General features: G+C 41.1%; 1 protein-coding gene across 1 annotated transcript; it reads left to right on the top strand.

Moving 5' to 3' along the window:
* On the top strand, nt 1-27841 carry frmpd4 (FERM and PDZ domain containing 4). Its single transcript, XM_070914075.1, has 17 exons — nt 1-41; nt 6960-7076; nt 13221-13381; nt 13679-13781; nt 16975-17020; nt 18010-18114; nt 19189-19296; nt 19654-19785; nt 20499-20618; nt 20805-20941; nt 21274-21400; nt 21676-21765; nt 21883-22065; nt 22255-22387; nt 22473-23453; nt 23977-25185; nt 26601-27841. The coding sequence occupies exons 1-17, from the start codon at nt 1-3 to the stop codon at nt 27839-27841; spliced, it is 5034 nt and encodes a 1677-aa protein (XP_070770176.1).

Here is a 27841-nt window from a genome sequence, read left to right as displayed (position 1 = left end):
ATGGATGTGTTCAGCTTTGTGAAGATGCCAAAGCTGTCAGGGTGAGTCCAACGGATGCTGCTTTGTATTTGCCTTCTCTGTGTGAGTGCCGGTTCGTTCTCTAGTGGGTGGTGTTCTGTATGTTCGTATAGGCATGATCAGGAGAGAGGCACAGGAATCACATGTGGAACAGGGTGAATAAAAATGCTGAGTTATTGATCGCTCAAGAGAGAGTTGTGCAGTCACGTATGATGTGAAATGAATGAGCAAGTGAAGTAGATGGGAGTGGGGGTGGATGCAGAAGCTGATGCGGTTCATGTATCTAAACTGTCTGCATCTAAGTTCATAAATTTGTTATACAGCGTTTATGGTTTGTTGCTTCATATGTTTTGTGATTATGTGTATCATGAATACATGCTCTGCTACACTACGAAAATTAATTGCATTTGTTTCAGATTGTTTTCACTTCAGGGCTATAGGTAATTATTTACAGAGTTGTAAGTCATTTTCAAACATCATATTTTGGTAGTATAATAGTAATATAGTGTTTGAGTCATTTAATAGCGGTCAAGTTCACAAACCCCTGGCCAACCGGAGGATGAACACTTGATGATGTAGAGCAGTTGAAATCTTGCTGTTTTACAATAAACACAATAAAACTGTAGTTTTCATTCTTACTCTTATTTGGCAAATGTCAGCGTAAAAGAGAACTGAACATTTGGTTTGTTTGTTTTACAAGAAGTGATGGTGAGTATGTGATATGTGAAGTTTATGTTAAACTAACACTCCAGGAATTCATTCATTGCCAGGGCAGACACCTCACCTTATGCACCCATGGGTCTGCTAGATTGAGTTGATTTGCCCCAGTGGACAGTAATCCTCCCAGGGGATTTGGCTCCATCAGAAACACTACAGACCACTGGTGGTGGGAACAGCTGATCATAAATGGGAAATATTAAATCAAGATAGTGTATATGTCACAAGAATGGGCACATTCAGTGCATTTCATTTCACTCATGAGTCATCAACAGACTGCACTGCCGTTTGTTTTCATTAGTTTTTTTTTATAGGCAGAAAAATGACTGATGAATGAAGAATTGCAGCAATTTACTGCAGCGTTGAAGCATAATAATGCACCTCAGTATTTCATTTTTTCAGTTGTATGCAAATCGCAGCTTCTTTTTTTAACATTCCTGCAGGAAAGCAGGTAGCAGGGATTTTCCATTAGATGACAGGACTGTTGTTTTCCAGTTAGTATCCCTCCATGACAGCCTTTATGATGCGGCTCCCAGTGGACCACCAACGTCACTGCATCCTGTCACTGTTAATAATGCCACACGATGCTATCCCTGATTACGAGTTACCACTGCTACACAGGCATTTTTTTCTTTTTTGTGTTCTCCCTCAGCTGCCAGCAAGGATTTAAGTCAGCAGGGTGCTGTTTTGCTAAGGTTGACTGTATGTATTTAAAGATCTTTAAGAAAGAGAACGTTCCCCTCATTGTCTCTTCCTCCTGCCTCGCAACGCCCCCAGATGTGTCTGCTGTCAGAGGCAAAAGCATCCTTTCATTTTCTTCATTCTTTGCTGTGTTTAAAACATTGCCACATATTTGATGCTCTTTGATGCTCCTCCATCGAAAAAACAAAGCAAGTTTGAGCCATTTGAGCAAAGTTGTTTAAGCTGCTCTGGTTTGATCTTTCCTTGTAGAACTTTGGCTTAACTTAGCTGGAAGTGCTGTTACACTTTTATTATATCCCGTGGGTGTTATCAATGGTTTGCCCGCCTCAGCACTTTGGAGATAATGAGCATGAACGTATTTTTGTAGAAAGTGTCAATTATCACTCAATCGCAGTGATTGCCTGACTCAATAGGGTTGCTAAAATGTGTGTCTGTGTAGGTGATTGCTGAAGCTTGCATTGCATGCATTAAAAAGGATTATTTGTTATTGTATGACGATGCAACTATTTTTAGTCATTCTTATGTAAAAGAGAGATGTGTTCATTAAATGTGTGAGTGGAAATGTTTATCGGGATGGCGTTGGCAAGATTTTTCCTCTACATGAGTAATATGGAAGAACAGTTTTAGTTGCACTGCGTGACTTCACGTCTGGCTGTGTTTCTTAAAAAATCTATTCTGTGAGCCATTGTTCGGCATGTTTTGACTGCAATTTTTTTTTTTTCGCACAGGAAATCACTGGTCTGGACACAAATTGATTAGCCTAAATGTTCATCAGAGTACACAAAGACCAAAAGATCTGTCATTCTTAGCCAGCCACATCAGAAGCTCTCAGGGAAGAGAAGACCAGAAATGGCTCAGGGTCAGAAATGGGAGCCAGCTGGCTGGTGGACGAGGTCTCAGGCAACCATTTTTATTTTGTTCTGTCCTTTAGAGCTTTTAGCATAAAAGCAACGAGTAGCACAATGAGATGCAGTAGAACCCAAGTCTAGTACAGTGCCCACAGGGTAAGTTCATCACTATATTTGGTTAATGTTTTACATAGAGCACTGTGGAGCAAAGTAGGCCTTGGGAAACTGCGGAGTAATAATGAAATAATAATGAAAACACAGATGTCCTTCTTAAGTTTTGTGTCTATTTCTTTCTTTTTTTTTACAGCTGGATATAAAATGATGTACACATTAACAGGTAAACAAGAGGCAGAGGGACTGTGAGGCTCACTTACACACTGTAAAATAGCAGGGGGATCATAGTGGGTGGGCTGTTTCACAGATGCAGTTTTATTTCCAACCAGAGGAGATTAACTAACCAAAAACCTTTCTATATAGAGACACCAGAGCTGCTCAGGGTAGTGCGGTTGCCCATGGCAACAATATCAGTGCTTCCAAAGACAAACACAGAAATACAATATTCAGTTGGAATAATGGGGAAAATAGACACTCTTATTCTGAAGTGAGTGTTATTGTGTAGAAAATTTCAGTATTACTGCATAATGTATAAAATCCACCCAGGCTGTCTGATTTGGCTGTGTTGATGTCATCTCATCATTGTTTGCTTCAAATGAAAGTGGTTTCTTGCATATGCCAGGGAAACACAGTGTTTTCCTCTCGGGTGTCAAATAAATACTACGTAAAGCGGACAAAAAAACAGTGATGTATAAGTCACAGAATGGGCGAGAACAGCAGCATGAAATTAAGCAATTATGTGTAACTACATGGTCAGCAATATTTTTGAAATCACTGGTAGCTTTTACTTTAACATCTAAGTATAAATAGCAGTGCACCGAATAAATAGCAGATTAGACTGTGTTCTATTGTTCTGCCATTTTGACCAAAGGATCAGAGCCAAGGTGGTGGTTGGAGAAGCAGAGGGCAGATGTTTTTTTGAAACAAAAGGCCCTCAACAGAATGGAGGCGGTCTAAAAACAAGTCGAGGAATAAGGCCTTTAATCAGAGAGGTTCCTCTCTGTCTGAGCCACGTCTCGGCTCCACTCCCCGGCCTCCTCCCAGGAGATGGTCATCTCATCTGCTGTCTCTCCACAGATTTCAAATCCAAACAGAATCACATTAGCGGTCTAGCTCTGCATAAATGTCTCAGTTTAATTCAAGAGCACTGAGAAAGCAGCATCTCCTCTGCCTCTTCACCATGTATCTCAAGTTACACTTCAAACACTTCACTCCTTGTCGCACGAGGAGAGTGAAAAAATACCATTTATTTTGATTAGACCTTGTGAAAAGTTGGGTATGTGTTCAGTGATTGTGGAGTGACGCACACAACTTTATCGCTGATTTCAGATCCAGAGCATGCAGTGGCCTCAAGAAATTCATAAATATTTGAATTATTCTATATTTAAATGTCTTTAAAACTACCGGTAATGTAGTTGTGACAGTGTGATTGTATTACGTGTGTGTGATGCATCAGACACTCTGCTGAATGCTGCTCAAACATAAGGAAATAGCTTGTTAATACAGTAGATCCTATGAGACTGGATCCCCATAGTCAATTACACACACCAAACTGGCCACACTGGAAGAGGATAATGTGATGTTTAATTGATGGTGGCATACGTAAAGGACAATTAATATGGCTCTCTAGACCTGTCCGTGATACTTCCCCATCTCTTTTTAAGAACCAATAAGGAAATGCAGAGTTTGGTCACGTAAATGTCAGTTTTGCTGCCACGCACAGATGGGAGTCATTGATGCAAACACTTCTCAGAGGAAATAACTTTGCGAATTCCTCATGAAGAAATGCACTTCTTTAATTCTCAATATGTGTAATGACAGCCACGCAGCACCAGGTTTCATATAGCCAACCCTCATGGAGATTGTTGATGTAAATTATTCAAACTAACTTGAGTGTCTGTGTTGGAATGTGCTCTTCTTAGCTGTGGCTTGTCTATAATGCATAGTTACTCCCTGCATTCAGAACACACCAGAATGCTTCTTGCCAACTAGCTTGTATTCAGTGAGATGAAAGCGAAAGTGAACTACTGTGATAAAGCAAGGATCACATTGTTCATGCAATTTTTATGAAGGGCTGAAAAGTGATCTTTTCCCCATCTCTCAGACAATTAAAGTACTATCTTCCAACTTATAGCTGCTGATAAATTTGGATGAATATTTCCACTGATATCTTGAAAGATATCAAGATAGATGCACAAAATGAAGTCTTTTGTAAATTAATTATTTTGCAGTCTTCCAATTTAGATGAATTCTGAATTCTGATGTTAGTTGATGTGGTAGCAAAGGCATGTAGCTGCTTTATTGTGTTATTGTACTCATTTTTATGAGCCGAGTCATTTTTCCTTTTGTTGTGAATATATGTTATAGATTACTTGCTACTGAAGAGTTAAGTAAGTAAAATCCAGAGCGATATACAAAAAAAGTCACCATACACTTTGTAATTTTAGTGCAATTTGTCCCTTAGAGAAATCCTTTGCTACATTTGCCTCCAACTTCTTGTTCTAATTGTCCTCCCTCTGACTCTTGGGTAACCTGTTCATGAATTGTGCAGCATGGCTTGCCCACTTGGCGCTCGATTACTTAGTCCAATGTGACTGTGCAGGCATCATTTATTAATGCTAGCTGAGGAAGATCAGTTTCACTGTCCACCAGTGGGTGAACCTTTTCAGTCTCCCTGTAAGCTGGACGGCTGCGACTCAATGGCATAATGCAGCTCCCACCTGCAGACAAAAGAAATCAAAGATCACAGTATCTGTGCCATTAATACAGAGACATTGTGGCTGAGAGACAGATAATGGATTTTGTGGAACAATTTATCAGTTCAGAAGCATATTTTGAAGGCACAGCGTCTGAAACTGTAAGTACAATATGCTTTACTATGTTGTAGACCTTTGGAGAAATGTCTAACGTATCATCACTAAAGGTGTAATCCTGCAATAATACTACCATTATAAAATAATGTTCATATGCTACAATTCTTCAACCTCTTATACGTTACATCTCGTGTGTAAAATTTGTAAATCTGTAACATCAAACACGGCTGTTAGCTTTATCCCTGAAGCTGAAGTGGAGGGTGCAAGTAGGACTCATCAATGAGGTGAACATGGCTCCAACAGTGTCAGACAGTGTCCAGTTGTGTCCACACACATCATTTGAGCTGCAGGAAATGTGTTCTAAATATACACCACCGAGGCCTGCTCCCAGCTAATGTACTGTAGGTCAAATAAATCCATATCCATGTGGAAACACTAATATGCCCCAAACACACCACTGAACTGGGAGAGAAATCACATTGCTTCCTGTGTTCAGAGCCCGACTTCAAACGTAGTGCACAAAAGAAAAACACCATTTTCAGCAACAGCACATGTTCTTTTATGAATTAATTATGATTTAATGCACTCAGGAATGTTTTGTTGATTTTGTTGGACCCCAGAATATACTTCAGCTAAAGTTGCATTATTGTGTAGCCAAGTGCAAGCCAACTCTTGCACTGAATAGCTTTCCAATACTTCGAACTTTTGTTCCAGCTTATACGTTGTGTTAAGTTGGCAATATTTTATTCATATCTCATGAAATGGGCACGCGCGCCCATACAGACAGACATGTTCGTGGACACACCCACACCAACACACGCACACACACTCTCATACAGATACCAGCACACTGCGTACAATTTATTATCGTCGGTACAGTAACTGGGGAAACATTTAGAGGGAAAGAAAGAGGGGCCTTGAATAATGAATGCGAAGAGCCCTGTTACACGGCAGACAAGCCTTTGAAGTGACATAACTTACTGCCACCGCTTTCATAGCATCACCAGTGTGCAGACACAAAGACAGAGATAAAGGGAAGAAAAGGAGGGGGGTGCAGACAAAAAGACAGATGAAAACATTTTAACCAATTACAGCTCCTCTGAATACCTGCACTCTGCCAACTTGTAGCACGGGGGAAATGCTGTGCAGAATTGTGTTTTGCTGGTAAAATCAGGAAATCAGCTATAATTGAGATTTAGACAGACACAGTCTTTCACACAATAGAGTGCAATCAATTGTTTTGTGAACGATGGTTACCGCTGGTTGTATCGTCTGATAAACTTCATCAAATCGTCTTGGCATTGAGCAAATCAAATAACCACTTTATAAGAAAATTCCTCTGGGCTTCTTTTATAAAGAATGTGCTGACATCTAGAAATAAAACCAATTTCATGCCTCTCAAAGCACAAGAGTGAGGCATGACAACTCCGCCTGTGTGTCTAGCTTACGTAATTAATTTGATTTGTATTCACTGAGTGAACTGTGGCCGTGGAACATTGTTTATCACGCTGGAATCAGACAATCTTTTATCACTTGAGTTGAATCGCTTCACATCAGCCAACGACTCATTTACTTCTATTACTAAATGTCTCAAATATTATGTTGACATTCTTTAGGAGTTAGATTAACTGATTTTTCATATAAACTCAGGGCTTGAAGTGTTATGTAAGTAGGTTTTAGTTACATCACACATTATGATATAAAGTTGCTCTAAGCTAAATTTCTCTTCCCTGTTCTTCCTCTTCAGCCACAGGACCAAATCCTCAGGCTGGCCGCCCCCTTCAGGGACCTGGAGCGGTTCACAGGGACCCCCCAATGGATGGGACATGGGCACCATTAGAGAGGGGCGTGACTGCTACATCAAGTAAGTGCCCTGTGTTTAAAGAAACAGAGGGGGAGCGCTCTCTGTCCCAGATGTTTCAGATGCTTTGCCAACCTGTGATTATTCCTGCCACGTCACTGCCTCCACACTGTCTCCATCTGTGCATTCAGAATACTGATTCTCTGTTCCCTCCACTGCTGCGCACACTCTGCTCCTGCCCACTCTCACTCTCTCTCACACTCTCTCACACCCACAATACTCCTCTCGCAGTCTCCCAAATGCAGAAGAGGGCTTTTGAGAGTGTGTGTGTGTGTGTGTACTCTGCCGCTGATGAAGAAATTCACCTGTGCAGGGACTTGTTTTGATCTGAGAGTCTGCACGTTCCTCAGAGGATGCTAGCTTATAGTGTTGTCAGCGTAATTGATCCTTCGTAATTGGCACTTCTGGATATCTGTACTGGCAGGTAAAAAAGAAACTCTCCACTGGTTCTTTATGTTTGTGTGCACATGTTCTAATGTAACAAGTGTTGTATCAAGTATTTGTTTCATCTGCTCTGTTGATTCAGCTGGGTTTTCCTCTATTTTTTTTAAACCCAAGATGTGCAATATGCATTCATACTAGATCTAAAAATAGTGCTGCATTTATGAACCCCTGTGCATACTAGATTCAGACAGCTTTTGCAAAATTCTTGCTTATTTCATTTGTTCACAAGATTGTTGCTTCTTTAATATTCATTGTAATGTAACAACGTGCACAGGCGTTTTTTTTGTGTTCTGGATGCATCTCTCTAATGTGAAAAAAATCCGTATATTTGCATGGTTTACGGAATAGGAGGTGAGCTCTTGTCACACATGGGTTACAGCATGAGAAGCGTGATGTCAGAGGAGTTATGTAAGGAGTAGGGAGCAGTGAAAGTGCTGGATGCAGAGTGTGTCTGGATGAGGCAGATCATAGAGGCTGTTTTGGCTCCAGCTTTAGCTTTCTAAATTTGAAGAAGACATAATCAAATGTACGTTTGTGCGACTGTCTGAGGCCATGTGAGTTTGTCAAGACTCCAGGGTGCTGATACTCAATTGTTGTATTTCTCAACTGAACACATGTCTAGTCTGCGTGACAGGAGCACATGAATAAAGCAGTAGGCATTTAATATTTACAGTGTGACACACGGTATTTAACATAGATGTAATGTAGTTTAGAGAGTACTGTGACAATAATCTGGAGGATTGGTTGACAGAATAGATCAATATCATTTGAAAAAACAACAATTTTAACAGAGACTTCTTGTTAAAGACTGAGCATGAGATGGCAGGATGGCAATTTATTTTCCCAGTACACAAAGACGTCAAAGTAAAGTAGTCAGTGGTTCCATCAGTACTTAAATTGACTTCATCAAAAATGTTTATACCATTTCATAGCCAAAGCCAGATTTCCATGTGGGAGGTTTAGAAAATTCACGCCCCCTAAAAGGAGGAGTGACACAGCAAAAAATATGTCAATAAAAAACGTCTGCGATTGCATAATTCTAAAAAAGGTGTTCCAGGCAGGACAAATATAACCAACAAGTTGTGAGCCGTGTGAAAGCAGCCTTTCAGAACAAGAGTAACAGGATATTGCTTTTGGTAATGAGCTTACTCCACTTTGTCCAAAATATGCTTTATGGAAACAAGAGTGAAAATAGTCTTTGTACAGCGACAGTCTGGCCAGCGTTTCTTTTTGCTCATTTCTGTTCATCCTGTTAACTGTATAGCTCACAGTGCACTTTCTGATTGCTGTATAGAGTGTTGTGGAGCTACACTAGCAGCTAATGAGTATGATTAGGGACCATTAGATGCATGGCTGTCTGCACAATGGGAATCCAGCCATGTTTAGCAGGTGGCCATGCCGGGGAGGAGACACTACTCTTCCTGAATGCACAGGTCCATATGGTTTTCATTTGTGCACAATCTGTTGAGTTCGTCGTCTGAGAGATAAAACTGACGCACAAATCCAAACTAAATATGTGTTAGAAGGACCTTCAGAATTGTAAAATAATTGAGTTCATTGTGCAGTAATTGTTGTGAGTTGTCAAAATATGTGTATTGGTATTTAATCAATATGAAACTAATCCCTTGTTAAAAGAAATTGGGGGGGAAATAAAAGATAAAGACTTTCTGAGTGTTTTGTATGGAGGCTTGGGCGTTCCACTGAAATAATTATGGACTTGAATAGTTCATTACATATTTAATCGATGCGGTGATTTAATTGATTGGTGTGTGTTGTCCTGTTTATACTGTCCCACATTGCCGGATTGGGTGTTGAAATCCTAATGTGGGTGAATATTTTGCATATTCTCGCACACCATCACGAAAGCCTCTGGATAATACATAATATTATAATGACATCATATTAGAAAAAGTATAAAGTAAAGTCAAAGATAGTAGACTTTAAAGTTCATGAATATTATGGGAATATTGTATGGGGAAATAATAAAGTTAACAAACTAGGGCTTCATTTTTTATTTATTTATTGAGTCTGTACATGTTGATAGCGTTCCCACCCTCACATTATGCCGTTGTGTTCAATAATACAACACACCCGCTACTGCTTTCATGACAATAATAACAATAGCACATTTCAGAGCTGATTGTTATTTTTGGACATGGTGATGGAATTTGTTATACAAGCCACAGAAGGAAACTTATTTTAACTTATTTGACACAAACATGTTTTCTTATTTCTAAGATGTTGGAATAAGTGTTTCTCCTTCGATGGCCTCAGGTGAATATGGTACAGGGACAACCCACTCAGCTCGTTATTTTTAATTCCACTTCCACCTTTTGAGTCTTGTTACCGCAGGCTTTGCATATACCATCGCCAGCCTTTCTGCTTGCTCATACTACTGCACCACACCGCGGTGAAACTAGAGGCTTCTGCGGTTTTGTGATCAATTAATCAATTCATTTTCAAATGGATGTGCAAAGTTGTTGTTAAACGAATAGAAGTTTAACTCTTTGTTATTCAATTTTCAGATGTGTCTGCTCTGTTTAAGTGAAGCACAATGGGTCCATGTATTTAAATTAATCAGTGTGTGTGTGTGTGTGTTGGTGTGAGAATGAGTGAGCATTTTGTGAGCTGTTATTGTGATGATACAGTAAGTTATTGGGGCAAATCTCCTATATTTTGTGACATAATAGCTCAAAGCTCTTGAATTAATCTAGCTATGTAATTATTGTGTTTTGCCTTTAGCTTCTTGGTAGCCATTTTTTAAAAAAAAGGCTTCTTTACTGACTTTTCCAATATTGGTGAACAGCAATAAGCATAAAGATTGATTTACATATATGTAGAACTGAAAACCGGTTGACTGTGTGTCAAACATCCACATTTTTTATATGTGGCATTGTAGTTTGTCCATTTGTTAGATATGTTTTATGTAAGAATTTGGTTCTAAAGAAAAGCTAGCCCAAAAAATGTTTGTATGAACAATATAAAGTCAAATATATCCATTCCACTTGTGAAAAACAAAGATGTGCTTGCAGGAAAGAGAGTGATGACACTGTAATGCAGATGTATTACCGAACGCACCAATGGAAGACCTGGGGCTATGTCATTTTCAATTGAAGCAAAGAGGATAATATCTTAATTGCAAATACATGCATTATGGCCTCTGCATAATACTCACGCAGTGCATATTATATTAGCTTGTATCATCGTATGAATTGAATCAGTAGCACATTACTTTTGAGGCATTTGTATAAGTAATTACCAGCATGGTGTGCCAGCGGGTCAGATTTAGCACAATATCTGCTGGATTCTTTTATAAGACACATTTCTTACACAAGCTTTTCCATGAAGATGCTTTTACTTCTTTCTACTTTAAAACACAACTTTTAGTCTTATTACAAGTTACCATTTGTTAAATGCCTCTTACTCATTCTTCCTTCCTTTTGCATGACAAAAACATGCAGAGCAAAACAAGGGAGTGGGAGGAGGGATAAGAACATCGTCCTCGTAATGGGAAGCAGTCAGACTTATGTAAAATGTCGTACATTTGGTACAGTAATAGCTCTTAATTAAAGAGACTACCAGCCCTCAAAATGTTTGTATGTTCAGCTGACAGGACATCATGTTGTCGTTTTATCTTCTATAGATTATTGTAGCTCAGCCGATCAAACGTCAGGCTCTTGTTCAGCTTGAATAGAAAGCAGTTTGACATAAATTGTAAAATAAGATTTAGGTGGTTAATTTTAAGGTTCAGCAAAGTCTGTTCCACTGCAGCTATGTGCTGTAGACCTCTTAACCCCACTCCAAACAATAAAGGCCCCATTTTACTAGAATTGGCTAGTAAGTCAGTGTTTTCCAGACTGGTTGTAATATTTATCTTACTTGCCTTATATTCTTCTCTTTGGATTAGGATTACTTAAGGGCTGATCATTTGATTTATACATACACAATCTCTGTTTCAAGATTTAGTTCTCTGTAAAGCTGAATGTAAGAGCAGCACAGAGGTCGGGTTCACTTCTAGTTCAGGACTGATTTTACCACAGAAAATAAAAGTTGAAAAAAAAAAAACTGGTTGAAACATTCTTTCCACCTCCTGTCATCTTTCGTTATCTGTTTAGCTGCTGCATTTTACATCCTTATGACAGATCACATGTTTGAGTTTTTTTCTGGTTTATAGCTCTGGGAAAGAATTGTTGAATCCTCCTCCAATATATCAGTTGACAATCACTTCGCTTTGAACATCTTGCTGCCCTTGTTTTTTCTTAGTATTGGGATCGCGATTGACAGATCTCACTGTGTCTTTGTGCCATGAAAGATTAATTGTTAGTATTTAGTGGTGAATAGTACATGTGTCAGGAATAACTGTGAATTACACACTGTCTGCCCACGGCTTTAATTAACCAACATTGTTGGCACCATGCGGAGCTGCTGCTGCTGCTTTTTGCAGCCAGAGAGATCTGTAAAAACTCTGATCACAGAATACGTGAAAGCTACATACAGTTTGTGCAGCTCTTTTCATTTCAAGCAGCCAAAGGAATAATAACTGTGTTGCAAGGACAAAGAAAAATGGTAATCAGGGTAACTGAAGTAAAGGGTCAAATAAGGTTCAAACTGTACAGCCTTGGTTTGCAGCCAGCTATTGATGGCAGGATTCTTACAGTCCTCTAGATAGCAAATCTCCAACTCAGGCCGTCAGGAGGTTTCAACAGCGTGACACTCCACATCATATCTGTCCTGCATCTTTATTAGGTAGAGGCAGAGGCCTACTCTGTACCACGGAACAGTGTGAGTACTACAGAAAACTGCTTCTTGGTAAAAACACACAGTGGATTTCTGCAATGTGAGAATACAAACATTGGAGCTTGATTACCATCGCCCACATGTTCTATTTTTGCAGCACTGCTCTAGCTCCTTATTTCAAAACAATATCTGGCATCCTGTCTTCAAACATTTTGGGGATTTAGACACAAGGTAAACAACCATTTTTTATACTGTTAGCAGTCACAGTAAACAGCCTCTTGAAGGTGATTCTTTTTAGTGGTTATATTAGTTCAGCATGCATATTTTGAAAGGAAACCTGGAATTAATGATTATTTTAATTATCAATTAATCTGTCCATTATTTTCTCAATTAATCATTTGGTCTAAAAAATGTCAAAAATACCCATCACAAGTTCCCAGAGCCAAGGGTGACGTCTTCACACCTTGATTTGTTTGACCAAGAGTCCAAAACCAAAATATATTCACTATACGATTGGAGTTTTTGCTTAAAACTCGATTATCAAAATAGTTGCTCAATACATTTCAGTCGATCAACTAATCAATTAATCAACTAATCGTTTCAGCTGCAGTCAAAATAATTGCATATTTAAGGTCATAAATTCAAATTTAAATCCAATTGTTCTTTATATGTCTTTAACAGTTTACTTGTGCAATATGTGAAATCAAATCTATGGCTCATGAGGTGCAATGACTGAATACATTTTCAATACAGCAAACATTAGCAATTCCACAGATTAAACCTTACATTTTAAAATGTATAATTATCTTTATATACTTATAATATTGAAGTGTGTAGAATTAGACATTTCCTTTTTGCTACACTAACAGTGGTTTCACAACACTACATACAACAGCAGTGCTTCACAATGTAACAAAAACAACCAGTTGTGATGACAAAAACAGGAAATTGTTATTATTCCCACAGCCACGTCTCCCAGAGCAACTCCCTGGAGGAGGTTCGTCTGGACGGGGACAAGTTTGTGACACCAGCGCCCCGGAAGGTGGAGATGAGACGAGACCCTGTGCTTGGCTTTGGATTTGTGGCAGGCAGTGAGAAACCTGTAGTGGTCCGCTCAGTCACACCAGGTAAAGTGCCCCAGCTGTACGGTGAGCTCTAATACAATAGTGACTCATTCGATCCACAGCCATTATCAACACATTCCCCGAAGGAGATGAAACCCTCCTAACATGTAGCAGGAAAGGAGGGGGGGAAACCCACTCAGGCTGTAGTTTACGTCGATGATTCATTGATTTGAACAGTGCTCGATGAGTAAGCATTCATTAGAGCCTTGAGCCGCAAGACAGGAAACCAAGAAAATGAAGCAAATTGCATGACTGTGCACAGTTTGTACCACTTACCTCTTGTTTGGCGTGCGTTGGCAGGGGGTCCATCAGAAGGCAAGCTGATCCCAGGGGACGAGATCATCATGATTAATGATGAGCCAGTCAGTTCAGCACCCAGGGAGAGGGTTATTGACCTTGTCAGGTATGACAACACACTAAGGTGAGATGCCATTTGCCTGCTGTTAAACCTGTTGCTGATAATCGTACAGTGCCTATAAAAAGTATTCATCCCTCTCGGAAGTTTTCATGTTTTATTGTGTCACAACATTGAATCAAAGTAGATTTAATGTTTTTTAATGTCACACTGATCAACAGAAATACTAAATACATGTTTGCATAAGTATAAAACCCTTACACACCTAAATCCTCAATGGTGCAGCCAGTTAGTTTTAGAAGTCACATAATTAGTTAAATAGAGATCACCTGAGTGTAGTCAAGGGGTTTCAGTCAATTGTAGGATAAACACATCTGTACCTGGACTTAAAACCATCATTTAAGTGGACAACAAGTATTAAATTGGATGTATAATAAGTGACAATAAGCAACAGATATATTAAAGACAATTTTAGTTTGTTAATTAGGCTTAATTAAAAAGGACAAATCTTCCCATAAACAGGGAGAATCAAGTTCTTATTTCTATTTTCTACTGTATGAATTACTCCACCTAAAATTTTCTTTAAAAAAGCATATTCTACTATTACAGACTTTATATGGGGGGAAAACCCATAGAAATAAAAAGGTTTTACGTCTTCCAAAGCTGGATTTAATGTGCCAGATCTAGACTTATATCACCTTGCCACATCAAGCATTTTACCTACATATAAAATGCTCAAGACATACATTCTGTCACCTTTTTATTTTGAGTGAGCCGATATCAATTCCAAAAAAGACATCTTTATGGAACAATCCTTGGATAGCTCAAAATCTACCATTAAACTGGTTTACATGGAGGTACAGAGGGATAGAAACTGTAAATGATTTAATGAATGGAAACAAATTTAGTCCTGGACGAATTTGGTCTGTCTAATGCAGAATTTAAATTTTAATCCATCAACTTGTATACTTCAAGATACACTATATTGCCAAAAGTATTGGCTCACCTGCCTTGACTCGCATATGAACTTAAGTGACATCCCATTCTTAATCCATAGGGTTTAATATGACGTCAGTCCACCCTTTGCAGCTATAACAGCTTCAACTCTTCTTGGAAGGCTTTCCACAAGGTTTAGGAGTGCGTTTATGGGAAGTTTTGACCATTCTTCCAGAAGCGCATTTGTGAGGTCACACACTGATGTTGGACGAGAAGGCCTGGCTCTCAGTCTCCGCTCTAATTCATCCCAAAGGTGTTCTATCGGGTTGAGGTCAGGACTCTGTGCAGGCCAGTCAAGTTCATCCACACCAAACTCTCTCATCCATGTCTTTATGGACCTTGCTTTGTGCACTGGTGCACAGCCATGTTGGAACAGGAAGGGGCCATCCCCAAACTGTTCCCACAAAGTTGGGAGCAAGGAATTGTCCAAAATCTCTTGGTATGCTGAAGCATTCGGAGTTCCTTTCACTGGAACTAAGGGGCCAAGCCCAGCTCCTGGAAAACAACCCCACACCATAATCCCCCCTCCACCAAACTTTACACTTGGCACAATGCAGTCAGACAAGTACCGTTCTCCTGGCAACCGCCAAACCCAGACTCGTCCATCAGATCGCCAGATGGTGAAGCGCGATTCGTCACTCCAGAGAACGCGTCTCCACTGCTCTAGAGTCCAGTGGCGGCGTGCTTTACACCACTGCATCCGAGGCTTTGCATTGCACTTGGTGATGTATGGCTTGGATGCAGCTGCTCGGCTGGGGAAACCCATTCCATGAAGCTCTCTACGCACTGTTCTTGAGCTAATCTGAAGGCCACGTGAAGTTTGGAGGTCTGTAGCGATTGACTCTGCAGAAAGTTGGCAACCTCTGCGCACTATGTGCCTCAGCATCCGCTGACCCCACTCCGTCATTTTACGTGGCCTACCACTTCGTGGCTGAGTTGCTGTCGTTCCCAATCGCTTCCACCTTGTTATAATACCACTGACAGTTGACTGTGGAATATTTAGGAGCGAGGAAATTTCACGACTGGACTTGTTGCACAGGTGGCATCCTATGACAGTACCACGCTGGAATTCACTGAGCTCCTGAGAGAGACCCATTCTTTCACAAATGTTTGTAGAAACAGTCTGCATACCTTGGTGCATGATTTTATACACCTGTGGCCATGGAAGTGATTGGAACACCTGATTTCAATTATTTGGATGGGTGAGTGAATACTTTTGGCAATGTAGTGTATATTAAAGGACACAGTGAGGTATCCGCAGTGTTGGATCATTCTTATTTCATCAGTTGTATTTAAGAAATTTATAGTCAAAACTGGAAATCCACATACTCACTATTCACGAAGGATAAAAGATGCGATATATATGACGTATGTTTATTTATATTTCACGTTGAAGATACTGAAGTTGAGCTTGTTTGTTTTATATGTGGTTGTATGTGTGTTGTCGTCATGTTTTTTTTATTTCTGGTCTTGTTTTTGTATATATTGTATACAGTGAGAACTCTAAATAAAATGTTATAAAAACCTTTGGTGAGTCAGTATTGTAAAGTACAACGTGACAACAAACAACAGCTCCAAGCAACTCTGAAACAACTCAAAAAGGCCCATTAAATCCCCTATGGTTCAATGATGTAAAACAATGAAACATGAAAACAAGGGAGGTGAATACTTTATATAGGAACTGTATACATAATTAAACTACTTTCTCTCACAGAAATCACTGGAATTAGTCCATCGCTGTATTTAGTTTTTTATTTTATTTTATTTTGAAGTGCTATAAAACCAAATACTCCAGCTGGAAAGCTATGGTACATTTCTTTTAGCCACCTGCTCCATACACCGTGATTTAGCTGTATGCTGGTGTTGATGTTTTTTCATGCGTCTCATTAGATTAATATCACTGACACAGCTGAGTGGCTGGCTGTGAGCGTTTGGTCCTCATCTGACCTGTGCGGCAGTCTGTAAATAGTACATTAGTACAGGGAAAAGTGCCCATGTGGCCACTCCTTCACAGCTCCTGTGGCCTTGAATGGGCTCAGGCTCTGCAGTAAAACAGGACTGCCAGGAGCATCACTGGGACACAATGTTCCTCCTGCTACCGTCCACCATGATGTCTCAAAATAACAATAGCTGCGTCCAAGAAAACTGTATCATTTCCAGATTTCTCTTAACCAAAGTATTTTGTTTATTTTGACTTTTATTACAAATTAATCGTTCTTTAAAAAAAACGTTTTGTGTCTTGCAGGAGCTGCAAGGAGTCCATATTGTTGACCGTTATTCAGCCGTACCCAGTAAGTGTCTCTGTCCTCTACGAATTAAGTCGAGTACTGCTTGTGTGTTTGGAGGTGATTATTTTGTTGACTCAATGAAAGCAAATCATTAATCATGCCATATGTTTGTGCTGGCACTGTATCAATGACGCCTTAGCTGTGTCAGAGCCCCGCTAACTCAAAGGGAGTCCAAGCGCTGCAATCTTTCCAAGTCTTCTCATATTATAGCGTCAGCCTCAGATGAACACTGCCACATCGACATTTACAAGAGTCACGGAGCACCAGATGGTGATGAACACACAGTGCCAGGAGCATATATTCGGCCTTTGTTTACAGTTCACATAATAAGACAGTGGAAATGGAATTGTGCTTGAATTGCCTCCAAAAATAGACCAAATCATCAGTGCGTGCTCATAGAAAACGACATATATGCTGTTTCTTGTGTGGCAGGAAACCTATGATGAAATCTGATCATTCTCAATACATGAGACAGTAATTACAGTGTTTGATACCTGCAACATTTCCTAAAACTTATATAATGTACTTGATAATGTAATGTCTAAATACATTCATTCATTGTGCATTTCAATTAATCATTTCTGTTTAGTATCGTAATGTTGCAGAGGCTCAGCATGACTGATTGTTGAGTCTTTGAAAAACAGCCACTTAACAGAGGCTAAACTTGAATAAGGATTTGATTTGCAGAAAAACATGGGCGTAGTATTCCACAATACTCAAAGGACCAAGCAGCTCTTATAATCCAGCCTGTAATTGCTTCCATTTACTGGGTGTTTCTTCGCAGCCTCAATGACACACCGGCAGTGAGGGTGCCCTCCCTGTTATGCTGTTACACAGAGCCACCTTAATTGCATCAGAAATGGGAGGTTGTCGTGTTTCAAGAAGAGAACATGTCCTTGAATTTTGTTTAGCTGAAAATACATGACTCATCTCTAGAGGAACTGATTGTCCTTTAAATCTGTTTTTTCCCCCCTCTTCTTTCCCTCCAAAAGTCACCCAAATCGGCATTCATCAGTGCAGCCAAAAAGGCCAAGTTAAAGACTAATCCTGTTAAAGTCCGCTTCGCTGAAGAGGTCATCATCAATGGCCAGGTCCCCGTAAGTCACACTGGACACGGATTCATTCTGTACACATCAAGGTTCTGGACAGGAGACGACAGCAGCAGACTTGAACTCTAAAAGCTGGCAGAGAGCAGAGTGAAAATATTAGAAATCACTGCCTAAAAAATGAAGACATGCAGGAGCAAAAAAAAAGAAAAAGAAAAACGCACCTCATCCTATTTCTTTTCATCACACTACCATCACTGGGATGTGGGGATGATTGACAGAAAAAGGGGGACACTGACAGAGAGCTTCCCTGATTTGTCGGATGAGTCACACAGAGAAGAGGTTTTTAGAGAGAAACCACAAAGTTAGGAGATTATCAGGCATCATATTATCATATCCTCTGAGTAAATAGAGCAGCGTCTTACATAAAACCAGAAAGTGATTATTAAAGAAGATGCATCATTGCATTACTTTCACTCCTATTTTGGCTAGGATAGGTCACATACATGTTTAAAGAAAAGGTTTGACAAATCGAACAGTAGTATTGCAGTATCTGTATCTGTTAAATATGAAGGGACAGTCAGGAGAGCTCATCTTCTGGGGGAAAACCGCTTACCTGAATCTGTCCAAAGGTAAAAACAAATCCGCCTACCAGCACCCTTTAAAGCTCACTAAATAACATGTTATATGCTGTTGGTTTAATCCATACAAAAACCAAAGTGTTAAGTGGTTTTACAGAGGGGTTATGTGCTAGACTGTTTCTTGGCTGGGAGCAGTAACTTCCTGGAGTCGTGCTGTCATTTTGAGAAATATAACGTGTCAATTAGTGAGCTTTAGAGTTGCAGACACATATATATATATATATATATATATATATATATATATATATATATATATATATATATATATATATATATATATATATACACTATTCTTTCAGTATTCCTTTAATCCTCAAAGTCACTTCCATATTGAGCACTTAAATGTGCAATAATTCTCCCAGAGGTCTTCTAATTACAGAATTTTCCAACCCAACTCCCATGCACTTAAAACTACCATATATAAACAACTTTCAATCAGAAAAAGTGAGATTTGTTGATCAAATGATTCGTATTCCATCCTCAGGAAACGGTGAAGGACAACTCTCTTCTTTTTATGCCAAATGTTCTGAAGGTGTACCTGGAGAACGGGCAGACTAAATCATTTAAATTTGACAGCAACACATCCATTAAGGTAGGTGCCTGAAAGAACCCTTGCTTCACTATGAAATGCAGTTGCTTGATCTAAAGTGATGCTCAGTTTAAATGAATGTTATTCACAGTTGCACCGTACATTATAAACTGCAAACTCCTCTCTTCACTATGGCCTTCAGAACCTTAATGAACAGTGAAGGGAGACCTTGGTCAGCGGTTCACATTTCCTACATTTTGCTTTTGTTGAAATTCAGATTATTTGTTCAGTGGTGGTCATGTTTTTGTGTGTTCAGCCGTGAAAATGATTCATGGTTATGGCACTGAGCTGATCCCGAGCAGGCTGTTGCATCTGCACGGTTCTCATTTTGTATTAACTATGACTTTTTCTGTGTGAAAGGATGTCATCCTGACCCTCCAAGAAAAGTTATCCATTAAGAGCATCGAACACTTCTCTCTAATGCTGGAGCAAAGAGCTGAGGGATCTGCCAGCAAACTCATGCTCCTGCATGAGCAAGAGATGCTAACTCAGGTGAGACAGCTCAACAGGTGCTACTGAACAGGAGAGTCAAGGAATGGTTAAATAATAGACTTGATGGCAAAAGAGAGGGAGGACACCAGCCTTGTCTTCAGTGTACAATAAAGTATTTTTATATTCATAGTGTAGTACGACAGGAGCAAAACTATAGTCTGGTTATACATGAAAAATGTTAAAGCAATACTTTGACATATTCACTTTCTTGCCAACAGTTAGAGATCAATACATCTCTGAAATAGTCCCTCAAGAAAACAAGCACTTCTTGTTTAACTTTTGTATGGATTAAACAAAAGAGAAAAAACTTGTTAATGTGTGAACTTTGGACGCGCTGGTAGGCAGATTTCTTTAATCTTTGGACAGAGTCAGGCTAGCTGTCACCCTGTTTCCAGTCTTTATGCTAAGCTAAGCTACATATTTAACGGCCATGTATAAGAGTGGTATTGATTTTCTCATCCAACTCTTGGCAAAAAAGCGATAAGCTTATTTCCTGAAATGTCAAACTATTCCTTGAATCACTGTCAAAAGTGTATATTAGTCCTGACAGACTCCATGATTCTAGTTCACATCAAATGTTGCATGTGATGCACTGGCCCTGCTCATCTGAGAAAAGAAATCTGTAAAAATATGGAAGCACTTGTTATTAGACATTTTGCAGACACAAACACTTTACTAATGGGACCCTTCTTATCTTCCGACTGGTGTTGTAGGTGACACAGAGGCCGGGGTCACACAAGATGAAGTGCTTTTTTCGCATCACTTTTGTCCCAAAGGATCCCGTGGACCTACTCAGGAGAGACGCAGTAGCATTTGAGTACCTCTATGTTCAGGTGAATATCAGCAGATGCAGGTAACACTTCACAGAATGCTAATCTGAAAAAACTCAGGACTAAGACCTAGTGTAGACTTTAGTCTATAATAATGGCCTTAGCAAACACACGGTTACTGTAGGTGTGTTGTTGTCTTGTAACTGAAGTGTAACCTCCTCCTGTCCTCTTCCTCTCCGGCTCCTCCAGAGCTGTAATGACGTGGTATTGGAGAGATTTGGGTCAGAGCTGAAATACGACACGGCCCTCCATCTGGCTGCCCTGCAAATGTATATTCTAACCATCAATACCAAGCAGTCCCAGAAAGTTTCCCTCAAGTATATTGAGTAAGTAGATTGGATTTCACACTGCACCATGCAGGCTGGAGTCTAACTATAAAGTCATTTTGTTGTTTCTGGTGACTTATTCCCGTTATAGAGGAAACTCCAGAATGCTGTTATACAATAAAACAATAATGATCTCCTCTTGTATTGTTCTTCTGCAAAGCCAGAAGATACGTCCCTGCTAGTTAGTTAGTGAGTCTGAGTGTACCCTATCAGTTAATCAATGCACCACCTCTGGGTGAAGTAAATCAATGACTGGTCAAAAATGATGACTTGACTGTTTTTCGTAGTGATTGAGTGAGCGTCTCTAATCTTTATGAATTGTGCGTCTGCAGGAAGGAGTGGGGTCTGGCGTTGTTCCTACCTCCTGCAGTGCTGTCTAGCATGAAAGAGAAGAACATCAAAAAGGCCCTCACTCACATCCTCAAAACCAACCAGAACCTGGTGCCGCCTGGTAAAAAGGTATAGTGTGCTGCCTCTTTCTTTTTCTCTCTGCATCTCTATGTCTCTCCATCTCTCTCTCTTTGCCTTGCACAACATCTGAGGAGACTCTTGACTACCACCTAGTGGAGTGTTAAGTCTCAAAATAATGGTGCTGGGTGGTCACTTGAACAGATAATGTTGCACCTTTTTTTTTTTTTTTACTCAGTTGAACATTACATTCTGCTGTGAATACTTCATTAAAATAATTTCAGCTTGTGTCTTATCCTGTGCCTCTTGTTTTCTCCCCATTCCAGCTGACTGCCTTGCAGGCAAAGGTCCATTATCTGAAGTATCTCAGTGATCTGAGGCTGTATGGAGGACGGGTGTTTAAATCCGTACTAATTGTGAGTGAAACCATCTTCACCTCACATTATACGCAGCCAATGTGTGACACACACGGTCATATGTTCATCTGCATGCAGAAAGTGGTACATGTGCTGACTCTCTCTTCCTTTTTACAGCAAGGCGAGAAGCACACAGAAGTGACGCTGCTGGTGGGGCCCAAATATGGCATCAGCCACGTGATTAACACCAAAACAAACCTGGTGGCACTTCTGGCTGATTTTAGTCATGTCAACCGCATTGAGATGTATACAGAAGATGAGAACAGGGTTAGAGTGGAACTACATGTTCTGGACGTAAAGGTTAATAAACCTTCTGCTTTTTTTAAAAACAAAAGAATGTACTGACTTGTTTTGTGAATATTTTTTGTAACTATGGTTTTACCCTAACAACACCAAGTCTGTTCAGCAGTCATTATAACCTCATTCTACAGCCCTGCTCTCCCATTTATTTTGCACTCATTGTCATCTGCTTATCTGCCTCTTTCACAGCCCATCACTCTCTTAATGGAGTCTGTTGATGCAATGAATCTGGCCTGCTTGACTGCTGGCTACTACAGATTGCTGGTGGACTCTCGGCGCTCCATCTTCAATGTGGCCAAAAACACAGACAGTATCGAAACGAGTACGTCTGGTATGATCACAAAATAACTCGTGAAAATGTGTTGTGTTTAAATAGATCTGTTTAATTGTTTGGTTCCTCTTTGCAGGCCATGCAACGAGACTAAAGCAGAACTACCAGGCCATCGAGTGCACATACAGCACACCCCATAAAGGATTTGAAGACAGAAACAACCAGAGGTACAGCCAAGATTATTCTGACCAGGACTGTGAATACCTCGACCACGGGAGATATGAAGGCCAACCGGTCTACATAACTGAGATCCACCAGGCCCAGCACTCAATGCACACGGCAGAGAGAGCCGAGTGCTGCAGAATCCCTTGCTCCCAAACTTACCTCAACGTCCCAAGGCCCAAACCCCCAGACTCCTCCAGGAGTGCAAAGGTCTCCTTCATATTCGGAGATCCTCCCTTAGATGGTGTAAACCCCCAAAATCTGGGCTACCAGAGACTGATGGATGAGGGCCCGGAGATTCTAGACAATCACAGCCCCATGTATAGGCGTCTCGAGGAGGACTATAAGATGATGGATGCCATAGAAGACGGAGACGGGTATCAGTACTCTACCAAAATCTTTGGTCCTACAGAATGCATTGAGGAGCCGCTGCTGCACGATATCTGCTACGCAGAGACAACAGACGACGCAGAGGATGAGGATGACATCAGCTGTGAGGAGGACATGGTGATGAGTGACATTGACAAGCCTATGTTACTCTCACTCTCAGGGTCCAGCGATGACATCATTGACTTGACCTCCCTCCCTCCCCCACCGGAAGGTAATGACGAGGAGGACAATGACGTGCTGCTGCACTCTCTTAACCTGGCCATCGCTGCTCCCCCTCCCGGCTTCAGGGACAGCTCTGACGAGGAGGAGCAGCAGCAGGGGGCCGGGACTCGGGCCCAGGGGGCCTGCAATGATATCCCAGTGTCTCTCATAGATTCAGTGCCCACCCACAGAGCAGAGGGCCACGGGGAGCCTCTGAACGATGCAGTGGTGTCCACCTTACAGGCACTCGAGGCCCTTGCTGCATCTGAGGAACAGAGTCCAGCACAGTCAGAGAGTAGCACAGGTTCTCCTTACACTATTGTAACGTTCATCCATTAACACCACACATGTTCCAGCCATTCACTTTTGATTTGTTGTTGTTGATTTTTTTTCAATAAAGCCCATTTTGTTCTATGTTTCCATTTGTGTGAGTATTTCTTCATTCATTTGAGCATACAAACTGTTCATTACAGTATCATTCATTTTGACAAGATTTGTTGTTGTTTTGTGGATCATTTTGTTTGTTTTCTCAATTGCACACTGCACCATGTCAGATGTTTGTTGCTAATATAGAACAAATTATGCTAATTTGAAAGCCATTGACTGTTCTCTATCAATATTTTGTAGATGCCATAATTTGATTTTAATTTTAATGTTATTATATAGTGATTTATGTTTATTATTGTCAGTGTTATTCCAAAGTAATCATTCACTCCTTTTCTCCCCTACATGCTGAATTACATCGCCATTACCATTAACTACATTTGATTCTAATCTGTGATATTTTTCATGTGTTAATGAGATGTTTGTCTTTCTGTGGCACACAGGTGTAGAAATATCACGAGCATTTAGCCCTGAGTCCTCAGATTCTGGCAACGAGACAAATTCCTCTGAGATGACAGAGAGCTCCGAGCTGGCCACTGCTCAGAGACACTCAGAGAACCACCTGAGGATGCATGCAGCCATGACAGAAGGATACCACGCCGTGAATGAGGAGAAGGCCGAGGTCACTACACCTAGCGATGGTGGCGCGGGAGCTATGCAGTACAACCCCCTGGAGCATCAGGAGGAGGAGGCGAAATCATCTGCCGTCGCCTCATCGCAGATTTTTCACTCAGATGGCGGTGAGATGGAGCCAGAGACAATGGAAATAAAATCTGTCAGTGAATACTTCACCAAGATGCACATGGGCTCAGTGATGAGCAGGCAGAGAGGAAAGCAAAGGGAGGCAGAGAGCAGAATCCAAGGAGATACCTGTGAATCCTCTGACAGATCTCACATGACTTCTCAAGACTCTGCTAAAGAGGAGGCCCCTCATCTTGTTGGGAAGTATAACGCTTTCACTGTGAGAGATTCCTATTACATGAATCAACTTGATCTGGGGCGAACTCACTTTAAAGACAGGCATCAAAAATGGCAGCAGAGAGCGCCCGGAAACAAAATGGCAGAAAATCTGTCTCTGGAGTGTGTGAATGACTCACAGGCTTCCCACGCAGACAGGTTGACAGTAAAGGGAGAGAAACAGGACTCAGATGAAGGAAGCCTACAGTTCAATGCCCATCTCCGCTCCCCGTCCAAAGGGCCCGTCAACGCCGAGGGAGATGCCACTTCACAGGATAATGAGCAGCAGCAAATTAAGATTCCACCATCAGAGCAAGACGTCACGCGCTTATATGAATACCACGTGAGCAAGCGCATGTCATCGATACAGAGCGAAGGCATTCATTCTCTCCAAAGCTCACAATGTTCTTCTATAGATGCCGGGTGTAGCACAGGCGGCAGCAGCTGTGTCACTCCCATGGATTCCCCCCTTTGTGCCACAGACAATATGCATGTACTGTCAGAGTCCTCCTTCAAGGGGCTGAGTTATGTAACTGCTGAGGAGAAAGGTTATGGGCTCCCAGGTCAGGGGAGGGTTGGCCATCCCATGGACCCCACGCTGCTGAGGAAGATCCATGCAGCTACCAGTGCTGAGCCTGGGTTTGGGATTACGCGGGATGGCAGTCACAGAATGCCCAAGATAAAAGAAACCACAGGTAAAACTAAACAGGAGGGTGCTGTCTTGTATCTATTTCTGTGTAAATGTCCCTTTTGTTTCTTTCTTGCACACTCATTGCAGGCAAACAAGGGCAATATATTTTAAATTGTCAGTTTACACAAATTACAAAAACACATATTTGGTGGTATCTAGCCACGCAGATAGTTTTGGTCTCATTTGCCCAGGTTTTGAAATGAGAATTGAGATTTTGGCATCCTCCTAATACAATGTCGGTGAATGGCATTTCATTTGTGGTGCTCACAGTAAAGATTAATGGTGTTCATGCTCCAGATAATCTGCAGACCTCACCCTAAACGGTTTCCATAGGCAATGCCTTTTACTGAAAAACAAGACTCAGACTCTACAGCCATGTTAGCAGCTCTGTGAGGCTGTACTTGGTGCTAACATGCTGATGTTATACAGGTGTAATGTTTACCTTCTTAGTTTAGCATGTTAGCATGCTAACATTTGCTAATCAGAACCAAACACAGTGCAGCTGAGGGTGAGGAGAATGTCATTAGCTATTGCAGGTATTTGGTTATTATTATTGGACTATTGGACAAATTATAAAAAAATGAAAATGATTTTGACCTGCTGGTAGTGCTAGAGGGAAAGTCATGTAATCACCAAAGTCATTAGGATTCATCCTCTGGGGACAATGAATGTCTGTACAAAATGTTATGGCAATCTATCCAGTAGTCAAGATATTTCAGTCTAGACTGAAATGGTGGACTGACCGACCAACAGACGTTCACAGCATATTAAGAGGATTATTGGAGTGGAGTTACAGGGACACGTGAATTAAATTTATGACACATTTTATTGAGTACTACAAATGAAGTTTCATTCACAGACATTGTATGGGTGTGACAACGAAATCTCAGAGTTGGATAACCTTGGCAAATTCAATAAGCATGGCTAGATACAACTTTTTTCCAATTTGTGTTGACAGACCCTTTAAAACAGTGGTTTTAAACCTGAGGATAGGCCTCCCTTAAGAGTCCCAAGATCAATCTGAGGAGTCACAAGTCAGTTTATTTTAGTATTTATATTTCTGTTGCACACATTTATTTTTATTTTTTCTTGAAAATATCAAAATACCTAATAAAAATATTATATTATTATTTACCTGCAATGAGGAGATTTCTTAAAATGTCACTTTTGTTCTTTTCGTCCATTAGACCCTTTAGGAATTAAGATACAATTTAAGAAATTAAGATATATTTCTAACAAGTACGCAAATTCAGGAAAAGATGCATGACATCATATCTGATTTCTATAAACACAGTAAATATAGGTATATAAGTGTTATTATTAACATGAAACAGTATGAAACAGTTTATTACAGATGAATATGTGCTGTGAGAGAGATGCTTAACAGTTCTCTTTGTTTTCCTACTACCCCTAGTGTAGCTTGCACACAGCTGAAGAAGGTTGGGGAAGAGTCATCTTTAGCTCTCTATAATGAGACCAGTACCACCACCACAACCATGTCACCATCATCATTAAGAAGTAGCACAGAGCCCAGTGGGCTAACACAGGCCAGCCCCGAGCCCGACCCACACGCCCTGGCTTTCCCCTCAAGCGGATCTTCATGTGACCCTACAACAGGCAGCCTCAGGAAGCCACGCAGGGTTCGGATGCTCAGGAGGAGCTGGAGCACCATAATGCCAGGTCACAGGAGCTTAGAAGCACTGTTAGAGAAGACCAAAGCCACACTTACAGGGAAGAGTGGAGGTCAGAATTTCCAGTCTCGAGATCCCCCAAAAGTACAGAGGATATTCTCTGCCAAAACCTTGCCCAAGAACTTGTCCCAGGGTTCAGTAGCCTCTAGTTCATCTGGTAGGAGGCTGATAAGAGGACCCTCCCTGTTGCTGCCAGAGTCAACAGCACCAAGGCTGGCTGCAGGTACGTGGAGGTGTCGCGGGCCGTTCAGTCACTGCTTCCTGCGGGGAAAGACAAACGCCGATGGTGATGATGAAGACAGAGAGATGCCCTCACATGCTCTGTTCTCTGTCTGCTCGGTTTCTTTCAGTCGCGGGGGCAACGCGGTCTTGAAAGCTAACTATAAAGCTGAGCAGGGTAATATGGCCACAGCTATGAACGACACGAGCCTTAAAGCAAGGCTAGCTCGTGTAAATTCAATGAAGGGAAAAACCTACAGCCTTCACACAGGGTTTGCACTTGCACGGAAGGATGCCTTAGACATGGTCAGTGTGTTGCGTTCCAGCGTCGGTCGCTTGTCCAGAGGTGAGAAGCCCAAGGTCAGTGAGGCTGACATGGACACGTTCTCCCAGCTGCTTTTCATGCAGGCCAAAGTGCTGAGCGGCGCCTGCAGTCAGATGGCCGTGGAGTATAGCAGCCCAGAGGAGCTACTGCTCACTCTGACGCACAGCTTCCACACACTCTGCTGCCTGACGCAAGCCTGCATGTCACTCGTGGAAGGCCTGAGCACAGAGAGCGAGCGGCGTGAGGTGGTAGCCAAGGTGGATGAGGTCGTCATGAACTACGTGTGTCTGCTCAAGGCTGCCGAGGCGGCTTCGGGAAGCTCCCCCAGTGACCAACGTGTGAATGCATTGACACATCACTCTGCCACCATGTCTGCTATTATAAACACACTAACTCACTCACTGAAAACACTGCTCAACAAATAA

The sequence above is a fragment of the Enoplosus armatus genome, chromosome 11 (genome assembly GCF_043641665.1).
Source record: "Enoplosus armatus isolate fEnoArm2 chromosome 11, fEnoArm2.hap1, whole genome shotgun sequence".
Classification (NCBI taxonomy): domain Eukaryota; kingdom Metazoa; phylum Chordata; class Actinopteri; order Centrarchiformes; family Enoplosidae; genus Enoplosus; species Enoplosus armatus.
The sequence above is the reverse complement of the archived record's forward strand: the minus strand, read 5'-3'. Positions and strand labels throughout refer to the sequence as shown.

Bases quoted from the DNA above. Each gene is read 5' to 3' on its own strand.
- frmpd4 (XM_070914075.1), top strand. From the start codon at position 1: ATGGATGTGTTCAGCTTTGTGAAGATGCCAAAGCTGTCAGG. The intron at 20,942-21,273 runs GTAAGTAGATTG...GTGCGTCTGCAG, and splicing joins GTTTCCCTCAAGTATATTGA to GAAGGAGTGGGGTCTGGCGT. The intron at 21,401-21,675 runs GTATAGTGTGCT...TCCCCATTCCAG, and splicing joins TGGTGCCGCCTGGTAAAAAG to CTGACTGCCTTGCAGGCAAA.